At 44.6% G+C, this 19,216-nt stretch overlaps 2 protein-coding genes across 2 annotated transcripts in view; both read left to right on the top strand.

Moving 5' to 3' along the window:
* Window positions 1-141: 141 nt before the first annotated feature.
* Window positions 142-7,930, top strand: ZGPAT (zinc finger CCCH-type and G-patch domain containing). Its single transcript, XM_018573685.1, has 7 exons — window positions 142-178; window positions 1,306-1,928; window positions 2,410-2,543; window positions 3,499-3,657; window positions 5,880-6,002; window positions 6,179-6,590; window positions 7,650-7,930. Exons 2-7 carry the CDS (start codon window positions 1,360-1,362, stop codon window positions 7,786-7,788), a joined length of 1,536 nt encoding a protein of 511 aa, XP_018429187.1. The 5' UTR covers window positions 142-178; window positions 1,306-1,359; the 3' UTR covers window positions 7,789-7,930.
* Window positions 7,931-12,892: 4,962 nt separating this feature from the next.
* The window catches only part of LIME1 (Lck interacting transmembrane adaptor 1), a gene marked incomplete at its 3' end in the record, with an annotated part of 9,805 nt that continues 3,481 nt past the window's right edge, over window positions 12,893-19,216 (top strand). The window contains exons 1-3 of the mRNA XM_018573683.1: window positions 12,893-13,037; window positions 14,688-14,742; window positions 18,105-18,192. Of these exons, the coding sequence (XP_018429185.1) occupies window positions 12,925-13,037; window positions 14,688-14,742; window positions 18,105-18,192 (256 nt within the window). The remainder of the gene's footprint in view (window positions 13,038-14,687; window positions 14,743-18,104; window positions 18,193-19,216) is intronic.

Genomic DNA, 19,216 nt, shown 5'->3' with positions numbered 1-19,216 from the left:
TGCTCGTTTGTTTCCGTGTTCTGTCCTCTTAGATATGAATGACTTTATACTAAAATTGACCAAAGTCAGAGAGATACAAAGGAAGGGCTACAAGAAAATGGCGGCATGTGTAGTCTGAGAGCTCCGTGGAGTAACGTCACGGAGCCGGTGTCATGGCGTCTATGTGAGAGTAGGAGAGGTAAGAAGAATGACATGACTGGTGTTCTGGACAGGATGGGAAGGCTTGTGGGTCATCTGGTGCTGAGGAAGTACAAGTCACAGGGTGCCCTATTAGATCGTGTCCCTATTCCCTTCTATGGGGTCTCATTAACTGATGGGTTCCAGACTTTTAAAGATATTAGTCACCTAGTGTCAGTGTGTTATTGTTCTGGGACCCCCAAGTGTCAGTGTGTTATTGTTCTGGGACCCCCAAGTGTCAGTGTGTTATTGTTCTGGAACCCCAGGTGTCAGTGTGTCATTGTTCTGGGATCCTCAAGTGTCAGCGTGTCTTTGTTCTGGGACCCCCGAGTGTCAGTGTGTCTTTGTTCTGGGACCCCATGTGTCAGTGTGTCTTTGTTCTGGGACCCCATGTGTCAGTGTGTCTTTGTTCTGGGACCCCAAGTGTCAGTGTGTCTTTGTTCTGGGACCCTGAGTGTCAGTGTGTCTTTGTTCTGGGACCCCATGTGTCAGTGTGTCTTTGTTCTGGGACCCCATGTGTCAGTGTGTCTTTGTTCTGGGACCCTGAGTGTCAGTGTGTCTTTGTTCTGGGACCCCCAAGTGTCAGGGTACCATTGTTCTGAGACCCCCAAGTGTCAGGGTGCCATTGTTCTGGGAACCGGAGTGTAAGTGTGCCATTGTTCTGGACCCTGAGTTACAGTGTGTCCTTGTTCTGAGACCCCCAAGTGTCAGTGTGTCATTGTTCTGTGACCCCCAAGTGTCAGTGTGTCATTATTCTGTGACCCCCAAGTGTCAGTGTGTCATTGTTCTGGGATCCTTAAGTGTCAGTGTGTCTTTGTTCTGGGACCCCGAGTGTCAGTGTGTCATTGTTCTGAGACCCCAAGTGTCAGTGTGTCATGTTTTTGAGTGTGCATGTGCCAGTTTTCTAGTATTTCCAAGCATCAGTTATCTGGGTCTTCACATTTCAGGGAATCATTGTTTATTAAGCTCCAAAGTGTCAGTGTGTTAAGTACAGAATGTAATAGTCGAAAACCTTTTTATATGGGGGGGTCTGATTTTTTTTTCTCAATTCTGACCTTCCTCCTTTTTTTTTTTTATACACACAGTATAGGATTGGTGACATTTGGATGTTGCTGTTTCATTTCACAGAAAACAAGCTCTAAGAAAAGACCCTTTCTGGTTGGAGGTGTTCTACTGCACACAATGGATGAAGAGAGTCTGGCAGCCGCTGTACAGACCTACAAAGCTCAGCTGGAGCAGGTCAGACAGACCCTGAACGCCGATGTGGACCCCTCGCAGAAAGCCGATCTCCTCCAGCTTCAGGAGGACTTGCAGCAGCTGATAGAACTAACCGAGTCTAGCTTGCTATCGGTACAGAAGTCAAACTTACTGTCCTCCCTCGATGGTCCTTCCTCCTCCTCACAGCAGGAGGATGAGTATGAGTCTTTCAGGAGGGCCATAGGAGAACTGAGTAATGGTTGTGAGGCCACAGGGACCGTGGATAGTAAATCCAGTAGTTCAGTAGACTCCAGTGAGGAAGAGGTTGTGGAAGAATACGAAGAGGAGAATGAGACTAGCGGGATGAAGGTCAGAGCCCCTTACTATAGCACATGGGGGACATTGGAGTATCATAACGCCATGATTGTGGGCTCAGAACAAATGGAGGATGGAAGCCCCGGGGTTCGGGTTCTCTATCTGTACCCCACGCACAAGGCCATGAAACCATGCCCCTACTTTCTAGATGGAAAGTGTCTCTTTAATGAAAGCTGCAGGTAAGCAATGTACTTCACAGCTGGAGATCCCAACAACCGGGTCACCATTGAGCCTTGCTTTTAGTAGTCGCATGTTTCTTGGCTCCTGCCAGCATCAATGGGCTGAGTCTTATAGAGGGGTTAAAGGCGATTTGATTTGTGTATTTAGTAGTTTCTCTGGAGTTCAGAATGCACTCGGGGAACACAGGTTGCCTGATGAATGTGTCTAATAATGATCATCCCTACACTCGTGCTGTGCAGCTCATTGGGCATCTAACTAAATCCCTACATTAGCTTTGTTTCTGCTTCTGATTGGCCCTGAACCTGCACTTAATACTGCTATGTTGCTGCGGTTGATTTGTTTGGAAAACACTTCCCTTAGCTCTTTTTATTAATCACTATGACTATGCCTTGTCTGTAATGATCACTCTCTCCCTTTTAGATATTGAGTACTGTGCATAGTTATTGTCCCTTTAACAGCCTTTTTTTTTTGCCTTCTCAGATTCTCACACGGACAAGTGGTGCAAGTAAGCGAGCTCCGGGTCTTTGAGGAGCCAGACCTCGTCTCTCTCGGCCTTGACAAAGCCTGCTTGGCCCGGCACAGTGACGGCATGTGGTACCCTGGACGGATTATAGGTAAAGTCTGAGCCTCCAGATTTAGTCACCCCCATATATATTGCCAGTTTTGGATAGCAGAGAACAAATAGGGATTTGCTTTTAAAACCACTCCATTTGGGAGAAAATATTCTCGTGGTGTGTAAACCTCAAACCCTAAAGCATAACTGCACAGTTAGTTTAATGTCCTTTTGGGGCGCAAAGGCACATGTGTAGCTTTAACTATACAGGACCACCACATTCCTATGACCACTATGGACCTGCAGCACAGCTTCATCTGTTTAGAGACAGCTGCATGGGATTGTGCTTAGGGACTAGACTGTAGCTTCATGGCCTGTTGGTGGCCTCTGCCTGGTTCTGTACTCCTAGGGCCCGCTGTGTAGATCTATGCCCACAGGCAGCCCACTGCATCTTTTTTTCTTTTGCCCCAGCAGCCACCTAGTGTATTTTCCCCACTTACAGGTACACCACACACAACATTTAAAATGAAGCTTTGTGATGCATATAGGAAGTACAGTTTTCTTTTCAGGATTTCTTTCCCTGATTTATATTCATCTACCAGTAACACACTTCCTGTCCTAGGGTGACACTTACTAACCCTACTGTATCTGTGGAGGAGCAACGTTGTCACCCTAGGCTGCTCTCCTGATTTAGACAACAAACATCCCACTCTTTCTTTACCTCCAGTGCATAGAGGGGAAATGTTTTCTAGTTCAGCGGGTAAGCTGACAACATAGTTTGACATTTCAGTTCAGTGCACAGGAAGTTACAAGCACGCAGGATTTCTAGCAGGATCAACAGGTCTTTTTCTGTACTTAACCTAAAACAATATACCTAATACAGCCACCACATTTAAGCACTGGTAAGTTGCAAAAATATTTTTAGTTTTTGGGTTTAAAAACACTTTATTTGTTTTCCCATTATCCTTTGTTTGTTTGTATACTTTTGCTGACTCCTTTCTGCCTCCATTTTGTAGACATTGACAACTCATTCTACACTGTAAAATTTGATTCTCTGCTGCTAAAGGAAGCTGTGCTTGAAGCAGATGCCATCATCCCACCGCTACGGGAAAGTGAGGACTCTTTGTCTGATGAGGATAGTGAGGACGGAGCAGAGGATTCTGGGTTTGCCCAAGGTTAGTGGTATAGTTATGCCTGGTTTGAAGGCTAAGTCAGGGCTCAGCAAGTAGGTATCCGCTGTCAGAATACAATAACTGGCAGGGGAGATTCCTCCATCCACGTTTAGAGAATTGAGTGATTTTTGGGCTGCATGGCCTAAATGCTGAGCCTTTCCACTGACAGGGAAAGCAAGTGCTGAAAGAGGTGGTCAGTAAAAAAAAAAAAAGAGTTGTCGTACCAATATTAACGACCATCAAAATATTTTATATTATGACTTAAAGGAGAACTATGGTGTAAGTGTTTTTTCCCCATAGTTCTCCTAAGGGTCACGGGAGGACATATAATAGCGTCCTCCCGTGACCCAAAGCTCAGTATATCACGAGCTACAGCTCGCGGTATACTGAGAACGCCACACCCGGGACGGATCCCGACATTACTGTCGAGATCCACCCAGCTGCGTGAGTGACAGCTGGCTCTGCCTATCTAGAGGCAGAGCCAGATGTACCCTCCCCCTCCCTAGTGCATTCCGCCAGTCAGCGCTGGAGGATCGGAGCGGGATGGGGGGGAATCCCTGCAGGGAGCCGTGAGTGACATTCACGGCTCTCTGCAGGGAGATGATTGAGAAGTGAGCTAGTGACGGTATGTGTTTGCTCACTTCTCGATCTATTGAGCCAACGTGTGACAGTTTCATTGTCACACATCGGCTCGAACTATGAGGATGAGTGAAAATCACTCACCTCATAGTTCTCCTTTTAATGGTTAGCACTTCTGCACATAATTACTCTGTAACCAATGCAAACATCTTTAAACTGTGGTGGGTTTGCATAACTACAAGGAGACATTCTAGGATTTGTGCAGCTTAAAGAAATATTGCATTGGGCATGCAGGGTTAATTTCAGTGCTGGCCAGGATGACCAGAAACTCTGATTGCAATAAGTCAACACTACTAAGTGTTAATAATAGAGTGAATAATAGATTAGAGTGCCAGGTTGCTGTAAGCAAAGCTAGTAGAATCTTGTCCTGCATCAAGAAGGGAATGTTTTGCAGGGATATGTCTATAATTTTACCACTTTACACATCACTGGTTCGGCCTCACCTAGAGTATGCGGTGCAGTTTTGGGCACCGGTGCACAGAAGGGATGTCCTTCAGCTGGAGGGAGTCCAGCGGAGGGCAACCAAACTCATCAAAGGGATGGAGGACCAGAGCTATGAGAGAAGGCTACTAAATTTAAATATGTTCACACTGGAAGTAAGGAGATTAAGGGGGGATATGATTTTCATGTACAAGATGTTCAATAGCCAAAGCAACATTAGCAACAAACTCTTTAAGATTAATTCCGTAACAAAGACTAGAGGCCATCACCTAAAACGGGTAGAAAAAAAATTCAAACACAAGGGGCGAAGGGGGTTCTTCTCAGTTCGCGCGGTTAGGGTCTGGAACTCGCTGCCACAAGCAGTGATTTCAGCAAATAGTGTGGAATCATTCAAGAAGCTTTTGGAAGATTACCTGAGAGACCGTAATATACGGGGGTACCGTTCATTTATTTCACTAATGCAACTTAAAAGGTGAAACTAATATATGAGAGAGACTCATTACATGCAAAGCAAGATAGTTCAAGCCGTGATTTGTCATCATTGTGATGATTATGGCTTACAGCTCATGAAAACCCCAAGAACCCCAAATCCACAACCTCAAAAAAGTAGATTATTACATGCAATCAATAAAACAAGGATTGTACATAGAACAATATCGGACCTCTGAAAAGTACAAGCATGCATATGTACTCAGTACTTGGTTTGGGCCCCTTTTGCAGCACTTACTGCAATTACTTTTGCACGATATTCTAATTATTCGAGTTTCACCTGTATATACACACACACACACACACACACACACACACAATAGGTTGGACTTGATGGACATATGTCTTTATTCAACCTCGCATACTATGTAACTAAGACATCCAATTTATTAAAATAGTTGAATAGTCTATCTCATAAAAAATTGATTTGTGAGTGTCATAGTAGGTGCTCAGCTTAGGGGGCAGATCTGATCAGATGTTAAAAATCTATTGCACAGGGTTGACTTGGATATAGTTTGTCAAGGTGAACCATCCCAGAATTGGCATGACCCCGTACACAATCCCTCCAGAGTATAAAGAAGCCGGCAAGCAATCCAACTTCCCCTTTGATCCAGGATTACTTACTGTTCATATAACTCCATGCTTTGTTTATACAGTATTGCTGGACAGCGAAGTGGGTACAACTGGTCCCTGCAGTTCTGAATTTGCTGGTTGGGAGGCTCACACACGTGGGATTGGATCAAAGCTTATGGCTCGTATGGGATATGAGCTTGGGAAAGGTAAGTGACGTTCTATCATATTGAACTTTTCTCTGTACGGTTGTTAGACTTTTGCAATCCTGATGATGCAAAATGAGCAGCTGGCGACACTAGCAGCTGTGTGAAAAATGTTCAATTGTTCAAAAAAACAATTGTGCATTGCAGTTCGGCCATTTTTGTACTCTTTCATTTTTCAGGACTTGGAAGGAACTTGGAGGGGCGAATTGAGCCCGTTCTAGCTGTGGTCTTGCCGAAAGGGAAATCATTAGACCAGTGCTTAGAGATGAAACAAAGGAAGCCAAAAGGAGGAGGGGTCCAACCCAAAACCAGGAAAAAGCGAGCGCCCAAGCTGGCAGCGGCGGGTCATGGGAAAAACCCCCGTCGCAATGTGTTCGACTTTCTGAATGATAAGCTGGAGGGCAAAAGTGACAAGGTGCAACCCACAGACACAAGAACCAATCTAGAAAGGAAAGGCAAGGAAGTATATAACGCCAGCCAAAGTAGCAAGAGGGCACTGAATATTGAAGTGGCCAAGACTACGGAGAGGGTCCTGCAGAAGCAGAGGGAGATCGGGCAGATCACAGAAGCGCTGGCGCGGAATGTGGGGAGGTAAGCACAGGGTGTGGAATGCTGATTGACTTACTATTTCCACTAATCGCACACTTTTACCTGAATTTTTTAAAGAACATGTTGATATGTATTTTAATCGTATTTAAAATGCTTAGATTTTCAGAGCACCTCCTAGAAGTCTGTACAAAGCCTTCATTCTAATTACAGGCAATCCATTGCATCAAAATATGTCATCACTTGCAATGCCCTTGGATTTACTGCACTGGGAATATTATCTATAGCAGGCCTGAAGGCATGCCAGCCTTGCCATTGGACTGATTGTGTTATTAGAATAAAAGCAGAACTTCCATCATGGCACATAGTTTGAAAGACTTCAGCCTATGGAAATGGAATGCCCTGTCTTAATAGGGAACAGCTTCCATTTTAAAGCAGACAACTAAATACACAGTTGAAATATGTCAGCTGTGCTACCCGTAGAGCGATTTGTATTTGTGTTCAGTTAGGTTTGTGATATAGACACCCCTGGCTAGACAGCACAGCCAGTTCCTTAACCCCTCTGTTCACTTCTGCAATTAAGCAATGCATCTTGGTCCAGGAACCAACCCAGTTTGTCATTGGTTAATGACAGAGCAGCAGCATGTCGATGGTGTGGCTCCCAAGCCCTCCCTTCCATTTTCACTTGTGAACTTTGATTGGCTCCTAGCGCTACCCCTTCTAGTCTGATAAAGAAATTTAATGGGGGGAATTTATCAAAACTGGAGCAATTGCCTAAGGCAACCAATCAGCATCTCTCTTCAGTTTGCTCAGTTGGGATTTGAAAATGAGACATAGAAGCTGATTGGTTGCCATGCAAATCTGCTCCAGATTTTGTCTGCTCCAGTTTTGATAAATCCCCCTCAATGGGTTGAATCTCTTCACCAGAGGTTGCAGGACTTGGTCGTTGGATGACTTGGACAGCAGTGATGGAGCATAGGAAGGGTGAGTATACCCGTCGTAGAACGAGGAAAAACATTGTTGCTTTGTGCTATTTCAATACAATTTGCACAGAGACCATGTAATGCATCCAGGATTTTTCATTTTTTTTTTTTTTTTTTTTAGGGATAGTGTGATCAGCGTGCAGCTGGAAAAACGCCTCTCAGATGCTCGATCTCAACTTGTAGTTCTGCAGAAGGAAGAGCGAAGTTTGCAGAGGGAGCAGAAGAAGGCAGACACACACAAAAAAATGACCGAATTCTGAAATTGCCCAGTATATTTCCCTGTACAGATCCATGCTTTATACCCCCTTAATCATGCTGTTCATTGCCCCATTCTGTAACATTTGTTTCTGAAACTGAGAATAAACCATTTTTTATATACTCCCAGCTTTGGAGCGTCTCCTGCCCACACCTGTCTGTATAAGAGATTTCAACAGCACCACCTCCTTCCTTTTCTCTCGATGTCATAATCTTTGAGGCAAGGGAGGGGTGTCACACCACAATCGGTTTCCTGCAAGGGCAAACTTTCCATCCTGCACACTAAGTGCACATTGGGATCCTGGTAATTATTGAATTGATCTACTCTGTGCCCCCCAAATTCTCAACTCTTTTCCCCGCTCTGCTTTATTTTTTGTAAGCCATATTTAGATTTGAACCTCCTCTTTCTCTGATCATATCTTCCATTAACCTACTAGCGCTGAACACACCTTATCAGACGTACACGTCTTGCGCTTACCCCGCGCTTTGCTGAAAATAGTCGTGTGCGCCCTTTTATGTTCCTTTAGTGTTTTTGGCAGTACCACGAAACAAGCTACGCTACTTGCATCAGAATTCAGCCACCCACACTGCGATTCCATAGATGCTCAGTTGTCTTCCAGTAGATTGCACGACGATAGACGACGGCTAGGCCCTGTGGGGTCGGTGACGCACCCTAGGATCATGACTGATTGTCCATTCCAAAGGTAAGAGCACTGTTGTGTGAAGAAACATTTTTTGGGGTTATAAATTGTTTGGAGCTTCGTGGTTGTCTGGCTGTTGCCACTGTTGTCTCTTTAATGACGGTATTCACCTTGATGTGGGGGTTTAGCGGATTTTCAAGCGATTGATTTGGTCTGTAAAGTGCTGGTGGTTTCACTACAACAAAAACAAGAGGTTGTATGTTCACAGGATACGGATAAACTTAAAACGCGCTTTTGAGATGCATCTGGATGGAAAATGTCAGCTTTTGGACTATATCATTTCAAAATGGAGGAGAGTGATTTATTTTTTGCCTTTTAGGTTTGCTATTAAACCGGCTTAAAATTCAGCCTGCTGACCAAAATTTGTGCTGTCGGTTGCCCTGTGGCCGCTGCTCCATTTCCCAAAAGTTGATTTTTAAGTTGTCTTTTGTTTAAGTAAACAGGCCAAAAATTGTTAGCCAAATAATGACTGCGGCCAGAATACAGTAGCCCAGCAACGAAGATTCCCCCCATTCCTGCTTCAGAATTCGGCCAAATACTGAGATGTCAGCCCAAGCATTCGACAACGTGCTTTTTCGAACAGTCGCTACAAGGTTCACACCACATCTAAGGGAACTGTATGAGAAAAATTAATCCTATTGATCCCACATGGAACTGTCGGCCACATACACTATGATGCTAAAGGTTTGTGCACACCCACCATTCCACCTAATGTGGAATATGATGATCTCCACCTAATATGATGTGCTAAAAAAGGACATCACGTTTCAGGACTATGACCATTAAAATGGAGTTGCCCCACTCTGTATCAACCAGAAGAGCATTTGTGAGGTCAGGTCCTGATGTTGGATGAGAAGACGTGGCTCAACTACGGCATTCCATTTCAGGTGCTCAATAGGGTTGAGGTCAGGGCTCATGTAGGCCACTTGAGTTCCTGTACACCAAACTCCTCATACTGTGTCCTTATGAACCTGGCTTTGTGCATCTGAACTCAATAATGTGGGAGGTGTCCACATTCTTTTGGCCTATAGTGTATGTAGTAGTCATGGATTTGGTAACACCTCTGTGATTGGAAGGTTATTATTACCCTGTGTGTCCCCCAACGCTTAGGCAGGTTTTTGACAAGTCTGTTGTGTCCAGAGGGAAATGATAACTTGATGAGCCATGTTGCCTGACTGCAGTTATCTCCTGCATCTATCCCTTTACAGCACTTAGAGCTTCTTTCCCTTGTTCGTTAATACATTTATATTTTTTGGCAGAAGTGCCCTCTTTTCCGTTTCTTTTAACACAGAACTTTAGACCGATATTCAATCATCTTTGAGTCCGGTAACGAATTCATTCACATTCATTTGATGTATTTTAATTACTACTGGTAAAACTCCAGTAAGCCCGCACGGGCAGGGCCATCCTTACCCATCTTGTCTTGAATTGTATTGTAATTATAATGTCTTCCCTATATTGTAAAGCACTGCGCACACTGTTGGCGCTATGTAAATATAATAATAATAATATATTTGTATATTAAATGCCAGTTTTATTAGCTGTTGTCTCTTATAATTGAGGCTCTTGGCCAGCACTAGAGCCGGTACCAGTCCCCCTAACTTCCTTCTATGTTGCCCAACAGCCATTCGTATCAATCTCTGCTTAACTTATGCTGGCTATAAACTCCTTGAATATTGTTCGATTCCTGCTATCGGCCTGCCAAGACCAACATTACTCCCTACCTGGAGGTGCACAATACATACGGTAGTCCTGTAGTCCTTCATCTACGCTGTTTAGGGGTAATTGATGGGTTTCTCTCTTTGAGCCCCACGGGAAATTTGAAGTGTGTATGGCTAGCTTTAAGCCTGAGGGCTGAATAAAAACAATAGAACAGATTCTGCTATCAATGCTTACGAGCATTGATCAAGGAATTCCCTGCTGTCAGAATACCTGAATGTAGCTAGCAGCTGATAGGCTGCAATCTTCGTTTGGCCGAGAATTATCCAACCTGCTCCTTTGATCAGCTGATGGAGAGATGCCGGCGGAAAGGTGCCAACAGTGGCACCCAGGCAGCGGATTTCGGCCATTTCATCAAGAACCATCCGATATTCGCTGCGTGCATAACCTACATTCGTCTTCCCTTAGAGACTGGACAGTGCTTGCTAGATTTGTGTTGGATTTCTTGGACTTGCAGAGCCTCGTCCACTCAATTGTGCCATCAAAAAACATTCCTTTCAGAGATAATAGTCCAGAGATAATAGTTCAGAGATAATTGTTCGTCCACTAAATACAGATAATACCAAAGCGGTGCATTCGGATTCAGGAAACGTTGTGATCTGTTATCAGAAGCCGTCAAAACAGATATGTGATCAGGTCATTCCACTGACAATACCTAAACAATGTCAATCCGGTTTTTCATTACTAAAAATCTTTAATTTCCCTAGATGAATAATCGACTCCTATTTGCAAATTACATTGAATAAAATGTGGCGGCAATTGAAAAATGCATGTATAATACTTACCAGTAAGGTCGCAGCAAATCGCAGTAACCCAAAGATCAATAGGATTCAATAGAATGTGTTTCTGTGATGTGGCCATCAAAGACTCATAGCCTGTTGTTGAGGGCTGTTTGGTCATTGCTCTTTCTCTTTGCACCACTTTACTGGAAAGGAAACCTCTCACGGGAACGACATTTTACATATATGTATTCACATTTTTTTCTAAGGGTCTTTTGGCCGGTCCGATGACATCACAGGTTCTTCTTCTTCTCCTCCAGCGATGGCGGGGGGCTGTTCTTACTTCTGCACTGAATAGTACTCACTTATTGACGTATAAGCGACATTAGTGCTATAGTACAGAGAGCTCAGGTTGGCGTGATGATCCGCCTCCCAGGGGGTGTGTCCATGACAGCCTGGGCTCAGAGGAAGTGGGTTAAATGATGCTGGCTATAATTCAATGGCAGGGGCTTGTTCTTACTCCTGCACTGAACAACACTCGCTTAATGACATATAAGCGCTGTTCAGTGCCATAATACAGAGAGCTCAGGTTGGGATGATGACTTGCCCCCAGGAGGTGTGTCCATGACAGCCTGGGCTTAGAGGAAGTGGAATATAATGCTGGCCATCATTCAATGACATGGGGCTGTCTTTACTCCTGCACTAAACAACGGTCACTTAATGACATATAAGCGCTGTTCAGTGCCGTAGTACAGAGAGCTCAGGTTGGGATGATGACTTGCCCCCCCAGGGGGTGTGTCCATGACAGCCTGGGCTTGGAGGAAGTGGAATATAATGCTGGCCATCATTCAATGACATGGGGCTGTCTTTACTCCTGCACTAAACAACGGTCACTTAATGACATATAAGCGCTGTTCAGTGCCGTAGTACAGAGAGCTCAGGTTGGCATGATGACTTGCCCCCAGGGGGTGTGTCCATGACAGCCTGGGCTTAGAGGAAGTGGAATATAATGCTGGTGGTCATCATGCAATGACATGGGGCTGTCTTTACTCCTGCACTGAACAACGCTCCCTTAATGACACATAAGTGCTGTTCAGTGCCGTAGTACAGAGAGCTCAGGCTGGCGTGATGACCCACCCGCAGGTGATGTGCCCATTACAGATAAGGGCTCATAGAAAGTGGGTTAAATGATGCTGGCCATCATTCAGTTAGGAAAACGGCTGGCATCTAGTGCTGGAATAATATTAGTACAAGTGACAGTTATGGATTGAAGATGAGAATTGCAGGATAAGCTGTTTTTTTGTTGTTTTGATATTATTGCTTATTTATACACTTGAATTAAAACCAAAAAACTAAAGTTCCATGTAAATGGCAAGGGGTCGGCATAACAGCCAGACATCTTGCAAGTGATGGCAGCCTCTATATTATATCCAATGACAGGTTTGCTTTAAAGTAGAACACAAGATTTTATTTTTTTTCAAGGATAAGCAAACATAAAAAGCCCAACAGATTCCCAAATGTCTGTGTCCTTGGTGGCACGCATGGGTAGTAGTAGACTTATATTTGGGGTCCAGGGATCATAAGTCCCCCTGTGATTGGTTGAGGGACTCAAATGATAGCGAGGATCATGCAGCAACTATCTACGTCAGGGAAACATGAATTCTAATAGCTTTAGGGGTGAAAGGCGCAACATTGTGCAGGTTAGTGAGTCATGAAAGACAAAATCTCACTTGTTTAAGCTGCAGTGCTAAACCACATGCAGAGCTGAGCAGGGTGCAGACACCTGCACCTTCACAGGAAGTGGTGTAACAGTACATTACCAGGCCTCCTGAGTATTGCAAGCTGTGAGCCATGATGCACCCCACATCGAGCTGTACAATCATCCGACGTGACCCATATTTCAGATAATGCCCGATCAGCCATGATTGTCAATTCTATTTAACGTGACCATTAGCATATTGTTCTTTTCTCTTGTTATAGCTATTAGGTGCAAGTTGCCACTATGGCTCCGCGTCCCGTGATTTCTTCACCCTCAGGTCACATCCTCCCTGCCCTCTTCTCTGCGCTGGGTCTGTTTCTTCTGCTGTGCGGGCTGTGCGCCCTCTGCAAGAGAAGGTACGTCACTCCAAATATAACGCTCTGTTGTCAGCAGTCTCCTCCAGTCGCTGATTCATCCTTTAAAAAAAAAAAAGAAGGAACTTTAAGAAATAGGAACCGCCGAATGCAAAGGCGCTTGCGGTGGGATGAAGAGCGAGAGTTTGTTAAGAGAACCAGTCGTGATTGGATCTGCAACTCCAGACAATTTTATGGGAAGGGTTTTATATATATATAATTATAGCAATACAGGAAGTCACGGACAGCAAGAAAACATTTACATTCTTTTTCAATTTACTATAATTTGTTTTTATTTTTGCATGTGTCCCCTGTCCTGACAGGAAGTCAGTTTCACTGATAGGAGCATAGATAACAATACAAACAAAAAGGCTCCAATTCTTTCCTGTGCTCTCGATCCAAAATAAATGACAAAGTTGGGTTGGAGCTGGGCTTTAAAAGGTATTAAACCCAAGAACAAAATTCTATATTGCATCTTACCAGTCCTTAGATGTGATGACTGCATTCGTTTCCTTGCAGGTTTTTATCCCCTGATGTTCACCTAGAGATCCCGTTAGTATCACTTCCTGTCCTATAGTATAGCTCGCTGTACTGTGCCCATGTATGAGCAGTGTTGTCACCCTAGGACAGGAAGTGCTTTCAATGATAGAAGGTGAAATGTGTTTTTAAAAACAGATACTGTTGCTATATATTGTTACACGTCAGTAATGTATTCATGCAGCCTTGTAAAGTTATTAAGAATGCTACTCGCTGAAGACATTGTTCTTTGTGCATGAAAAGGTCGTGGGCAGGTTCACACCATTTTCTGGACCAGATCTGGAATGCAGTGCATTGCGCTTTGCTGCATTTTTGCCGCTTTTTTTTTTTTTTTACTGCAATTTTGCCGCATCCCGGAGCTGTTTTTTTAAATTAGCTTTAAATGGGCTTTCAGGTGCGTTCCAGTGCATTTGCATGCATTTTTGATGAGTTCCAGTGCGTTCCAGACCAGACAAAATGGGACATGCAGTATTTGTCTGGTCTGGTCTGGAGCGGACTGCGCTGGTGTGAACAGAGGCCAGAAATAGGCCTCATTCACGCTGCTAAGAGCCGGATTGTTTCCGGACCCAAAATGCATCCTAATGTATCCCTATGCTATGGCCTCATTCACACGGCTAAGAGCCGGCCCATACAGATCCATGCGGCGTGTACGGCCGTATCAGGGCGCTCCCAGGAAGGACAGGTGCTGCGTGTGATTGTACGCAGCAGCCTGTTCTTCTCTATGGGAGTATGTGGCCGTACGCTCACCCGAACTGCACATCCGTGCTGAGGATGGATCCTGTCTGCGTCCTAGCACGGACACCCGCACCAGTACGAATGTGCAATTCGGGTGAGTGTACGGCCGCTTACTCCTATAGAGAAGAACAGGCTGCTACGTACAATTACAGCTTCTGTCCTTCCCAGGAGCGGCCCAATAAGGCCGTGCACGCCGCATGGATCTGTATGGGCCGGCTCTTAGCACTGTGAATGAGGCCATAGCATAAGGATACATTAGGATGCATTTTGGGTCTGGAAACATTCTGGTCTGGTCTGGAGATGATCTGGATGTGGCGTGAATGGGCCCTGAAGGCAGATGTGGATTTGCTGTTAATATCGGATATGTTTGTCCCTGTTTAGGAGGAAGAGGAGGTTAAGGAATGTCCGTCCCAACGGAGTGGCCCTTGTGGATGTGGTAAATTATAATACTGATGTATGGACGAATAGTGATTGGGAGGAATTTATCAAAACTGGAGCAGACAGACTCTGGACCAGATGTCTGTGGCAACCAATCAGCTTCTTTCTTTAATTTTCTAAGCTGAACTGAACAAACTGAAGAGAGAAGCTGATTGGTTACAAAAGGTAACTGCCCCAGATTCTGTCTGCTCCAGTTTTGATAAATTCCCTCCATTGTGTTTCTATTATAGTAATTTTGTACGCCCGCCTATGAATGATTTTTAATATGTCACTCCTTATTTAGCTGTAGCCCATCTCCAGGCACCTTTGTGATGGAGTAGGAACAGATTAGAACCCCTGCCAGGGTTTTATTACTGCCAAAGTCTCTGCTGGGGAGGTTTACCCTCCTGATTTCTACTGGTGACCATAGCCACCACAACAGAAAGTGATGAGATCCAAAATGTTAGGAGTTGTCACCAAAACAAGAGGTTGGTGGAAATCTTCCAAAGGGGACACCTGTTTCAGTGACAGCGTAGAGTAGAAATCCCACCACTTTGCAGCGTTTTCCTTCCATTTCCTGTTGAGCCTCTGGCACACAAAGTGATGGGGAAATCTCTCCAACAGGACACAGACAATAAAAACAAATAACAGGGACTTTTTTTGTTTAACCCTTCCCTACTCTAGCCGAAACTAAAATAGAAAGTTGTGGCTATACATTCGACTTGAGACTGAATGTTCAGAGTTTCGCAAGGTGTTTGGTTTTTTTTTTTGTATGTGTCTGAAGACCCTGAGGCTCAAATTGTGTAAATGTATTCCTCTGCCCTCTTGTAAATGACCCATTTATTCCTTTAGGTTTCATAATGTGCAGCAAATAGGGTTGCCACATGTACAGGATTGACCCGGACAGTCCGGGTTTTGAATGCTGTGTTCGGGTTTCATGGCAGCAGAAACCTGGATACAAGATGTCAGGCCGACAGGGCAACCAAATTTAAGATGGGGGATACTGGCCCCCCACTGTGATATTTACATATAAATGGGTGGCGCTATTTACATATGAATAAATGTCCGCTCGTCGCTAGAGTCTTTGGGTTTCGCTTGAAGAAAAGGTGGCAACCCTAGCAGCAAATACCACTCACTTCCTTCCAGTCTCTGACCACACCATCATGGAAGCAGATCCGTACTGGCGTGGTCAGTTTGTATTCCTCAGCTCCTGAATGAAACTACAGGACACGGTGCTGACATGTACTCTTGTAGTCAGCCTGGCTGACATGCCCCCCTTGGTGAATGTCATTTACCAAATATAGGAATGTAGCCATATAAGGTAAATGATGTCACTGCATCCCACTCCTTTGCTTACCGTGTTTCCCCGAAAATAAGACACTGTCTTATATATTTTTTGGGCTCAAAAAAACACACTAGGTCTTATTTTCAGGGTAGGTCTTATTTTTTTTTTTAATGTACAACAATCCAAAGTTAATGCAAATCCAAATCCAAATTAAATAATCCAAAACGGCAAAGTTAAGAATAGGGTGATCAGGGAAATCAGGGGTGCCGTACCTTTCAAAGAGCAATTTGGTAACCAATCGCGCTTTCACTAGTATTCCTCACAGGCGGAGTGAGTTTGGTATCACTCCGCCTGTGACAGGAGGAAGCATCGGCTTATGCGGCTCTGCTCCCTCCGGTGCCTCCTCGCTTCCTCTATATCTGGCTTCGTTGGCACCGCTGATTCTCTCCTCCGGCTCTTCAAGTTCCCCCTTATGCAACCACCGGCCCTGGGAAAGGTCACAACTAGGTCTTATTTTCGGGGTAGGTCTTATATTTTAGCAAATGCCCAAAAATAGTACTAGGTCTTATTATCGGGGTAGGTCTTATTTTCGGGGAAACAGGGTACATCAACTGCAAGTGCCCGCAGCTGAATGGGTGGCACGGAAGTAACTTCTTTATGTTTTCAGAAGGAGCTCCTTCCATGTTCCAAGGAGCTTGGGTTAGGTGGGTTTGGTCCAAACCTGAGCTCATCCCTAGTAAAGATGTTTGCTCTGATGCTTGCACCTCCAAAAATTAGTCAGGGGGTGACAACCACCATGTTTTTATTATAATGACTTCCCTTTAAAGTATATTTAATGACATTTTTCTAAGATTTAAATACAGTAGGTACCAGTTGAGACCCCTGTCAGATATTTTGTTTTCTGTCCACATCCCACTGGGAACATTTCCCTTCACTTCCTGCCCCTGAGAGACAGCAGGAAGTAAGAGGAGATTTACCCAAAGTGAGGACTATCCCTTATTAGTTGTCACCAGAACAGGTGTCACCATTGGAAGACCCCCCCCTAGCCTCCTGCTCCTGTGACTTTGGCTGAAACATTTTGGATCTTCCCTTACTTTCTGTACCATAAGCAATGTTCAACAAGACAAATAGGATGAATCTTAACAAACAATCACCAAAAGGTTGACCTCATGTGTTATAAAATGCGCACAAGGTTGTTGTGTCCTTTTTGTGTTTTTATTACAATTGTAGACTTCCTCTCCGATTTGGAACAGCAAGACCTTTGGATCCAACTATACACTGAGTGGCCAGATTATTATGACCACCTGACGTTTGTAGGCAGATTAGCTATAATTTGGCGCTGAAGTTGCTGGAGGGCCAGACCATTATAAATAGGGAAGCAGGTTGGTTACCACGACAGTAGAAGTGATTTGTTTCTGAAGATATGGGGGAACAACGCGATATAACAGCCTTTGAACGTGGGATGATTGTTGGCGCTCGGAGCCATGGAGCGAGTATCAGCAAAACAGCAGAATTTGTTAAATGTACAAGAGCAGCTGTTGTTAAAGTGTTTAAAGACCGGACTGTCAGCCGAAAATCTGGGTCTGAACGTGCGAATTGTGGCCGTCAGCGACTAGTCAATGTTAGGGCAGAACGGAGAGTGGCAAGACTTGTATAAGACAACAGAAGGGCAACAGTGCCGTGTCAGATTCCTAGCATCACCTTTCATCATCTCGTGGAGTTATCTCGTGGCCCAACGAAGTCATCTCGTGGCCCAACGAAGTACTGATGGTCATAATAATCTGGCCACTCAGTGTAATTTCCTGCACTAGTGGTAGTTGGGGCTGACAAAATCGTGCCCCTATATGCTCTTTTCTATCGTTATAATGCAGTAAAAGCCTGACAAGGGCTTCCCCACTACTAAAAAAAACAAAACCTTTAGCTTTACACTCTTTTAATGTATTTTCTGTTCAATGAATCCCCTTCAAGTCTATACAAAACTGAAGAGTGATTGTTTGTTTTTTTTCCCATCGTTGTGCTTTAGTTTTGTGGCATATTGGAATCTTTGTATTTGGTAATCCATTTTGTCTCTGACCGTTGTCCGTGTCATTTTCCAGACCCTGCTGCGTCAGACCCAGCTTCGGTCTCTCAGCAAATCCGACACCAGACTCCATGAAATCAAAAGGCCTCGACTCCACGATCCCCGTAAGTTCACATAGACCTAGATTTACCGGTCCCCTTGCCCTAGTTATGAAGTCATGTCTAGAATCAGCCCCCTTCCTTGTTTGATAGCAGACCCCTAGTGCCCAACCTTTGGCACTGTGGTACTTAAAAAAAAAATATAAAGTAACAGATTCACCTTAAAGTGAAATTAAAGGACAATTTCTCCCCTCCCCCATGCTGCTTTAAGGACTTGCCTTAAATGATGCATCTTCGTCTTTCCACTTGGACTCAGGCGTCCCTCCAGCGCTGGTGCCGGTTCTCTGATCCAGCGCTGACTGCTGTGTCTTCTGTGTCCCACGCAGTCTGTGCGCGTGTGTGCTGCCTGCATTGACTTACCCTGTGTCTTCGCCCTTCTCCCGGCCGAAGATCTCTATGCGCACCCGCCCCATGATCCTTTGCGGCTGCTCGAGAATTTTTCAGATTTTCGGACGGGTGCGAGCGGCGGAGACACAGATATTACCTTATTTGGTGACTTTTTAAAAAAAAATTTTTTTGCATATATCTAGTGCTTGCTAGCACTAGATATATGCAAAACAATCGTGAGGGTTTAATTATGCTTTAATGCCCCCAATTTTGTTTTACTGAACCTGAGCTCATTCCTAGTAAGAATGATGGCTGTGAGGCTTGAACCTTCAGAAATAAGCAGGGTGACAGCTGCCATCTTTGTTTCCTGATGCCTTTGCAGATTCACTTTAATGCCCACTTTTACTCACATACCATACTCGTATCTTGACCAGTTTCCCGTCAAAGGGCATCTGTGTTGAGAGACTTCTATTAAACATTACACCGCTGGTCCGCCCAGGCTTTAGAATGTTTGGCACCACTGATCTGGAGCATGCACAAAGAAAGTGAACAGAACATACGTGTTCTGGGTCAGTGTAACCTTAAAGGAGAACTATGAGGGGAGTGCTTTTCACTCACCTCATAGTTCTAGCCGACCTGTGACAATGAGACTGTCACAGGTCGGCTCAGTAGATCGGGAGGTGAGCGAACACATACCGGCGTT

This window comes from Nanorana parkeri, unplaced genomic scaffold, assembly GCF_000935625.1.
Source record: "Nanorana parkeri isolate BGI_ZX_2015 unplaced genomic scaffold, ASM93562v1 scaffold2486, whole genome shotgun sequence".
In the NCBI taxonomy this organism is placed as follows: Eukaryota; Metazoa; Chordata; class Amphibia; order Anura; family Dicroglossidae; genus Nanorana; species Nanorana parkeri.
Note: the sequence above shows the minus strand (reverse complement) of the source record. Positions and strands in the feature narration are given on the sequence as shown.

What these genes read in the sequence shown, in the direction of transcription:
- ZGPAT (XM_018573685.1), top strand. Translation starts at nt 1,360, where the DNA reads ATGGATGAAGAGAGTCTGGCAGCCGCTGTACAGACCTACAAAGCTCAG. An exon ending in GTACCCTGGACGGATTATAG is followed by an intron (nt 2,544 to 3,498) that starts GTAAAGTCTGAG and finishes TCCATTTTGTAG; the next exon opens with ACATTGACAACTCATTCTAC. An exon ending in GGATTCTGGGTTTGCCCAAG is followed by an intron (nt 3,658 to 5,879) that starts GTTAGTGGTATA and finishes TTGTTTATACAG; the next exon opens with TATTGCTGGACAGCGAAGTG.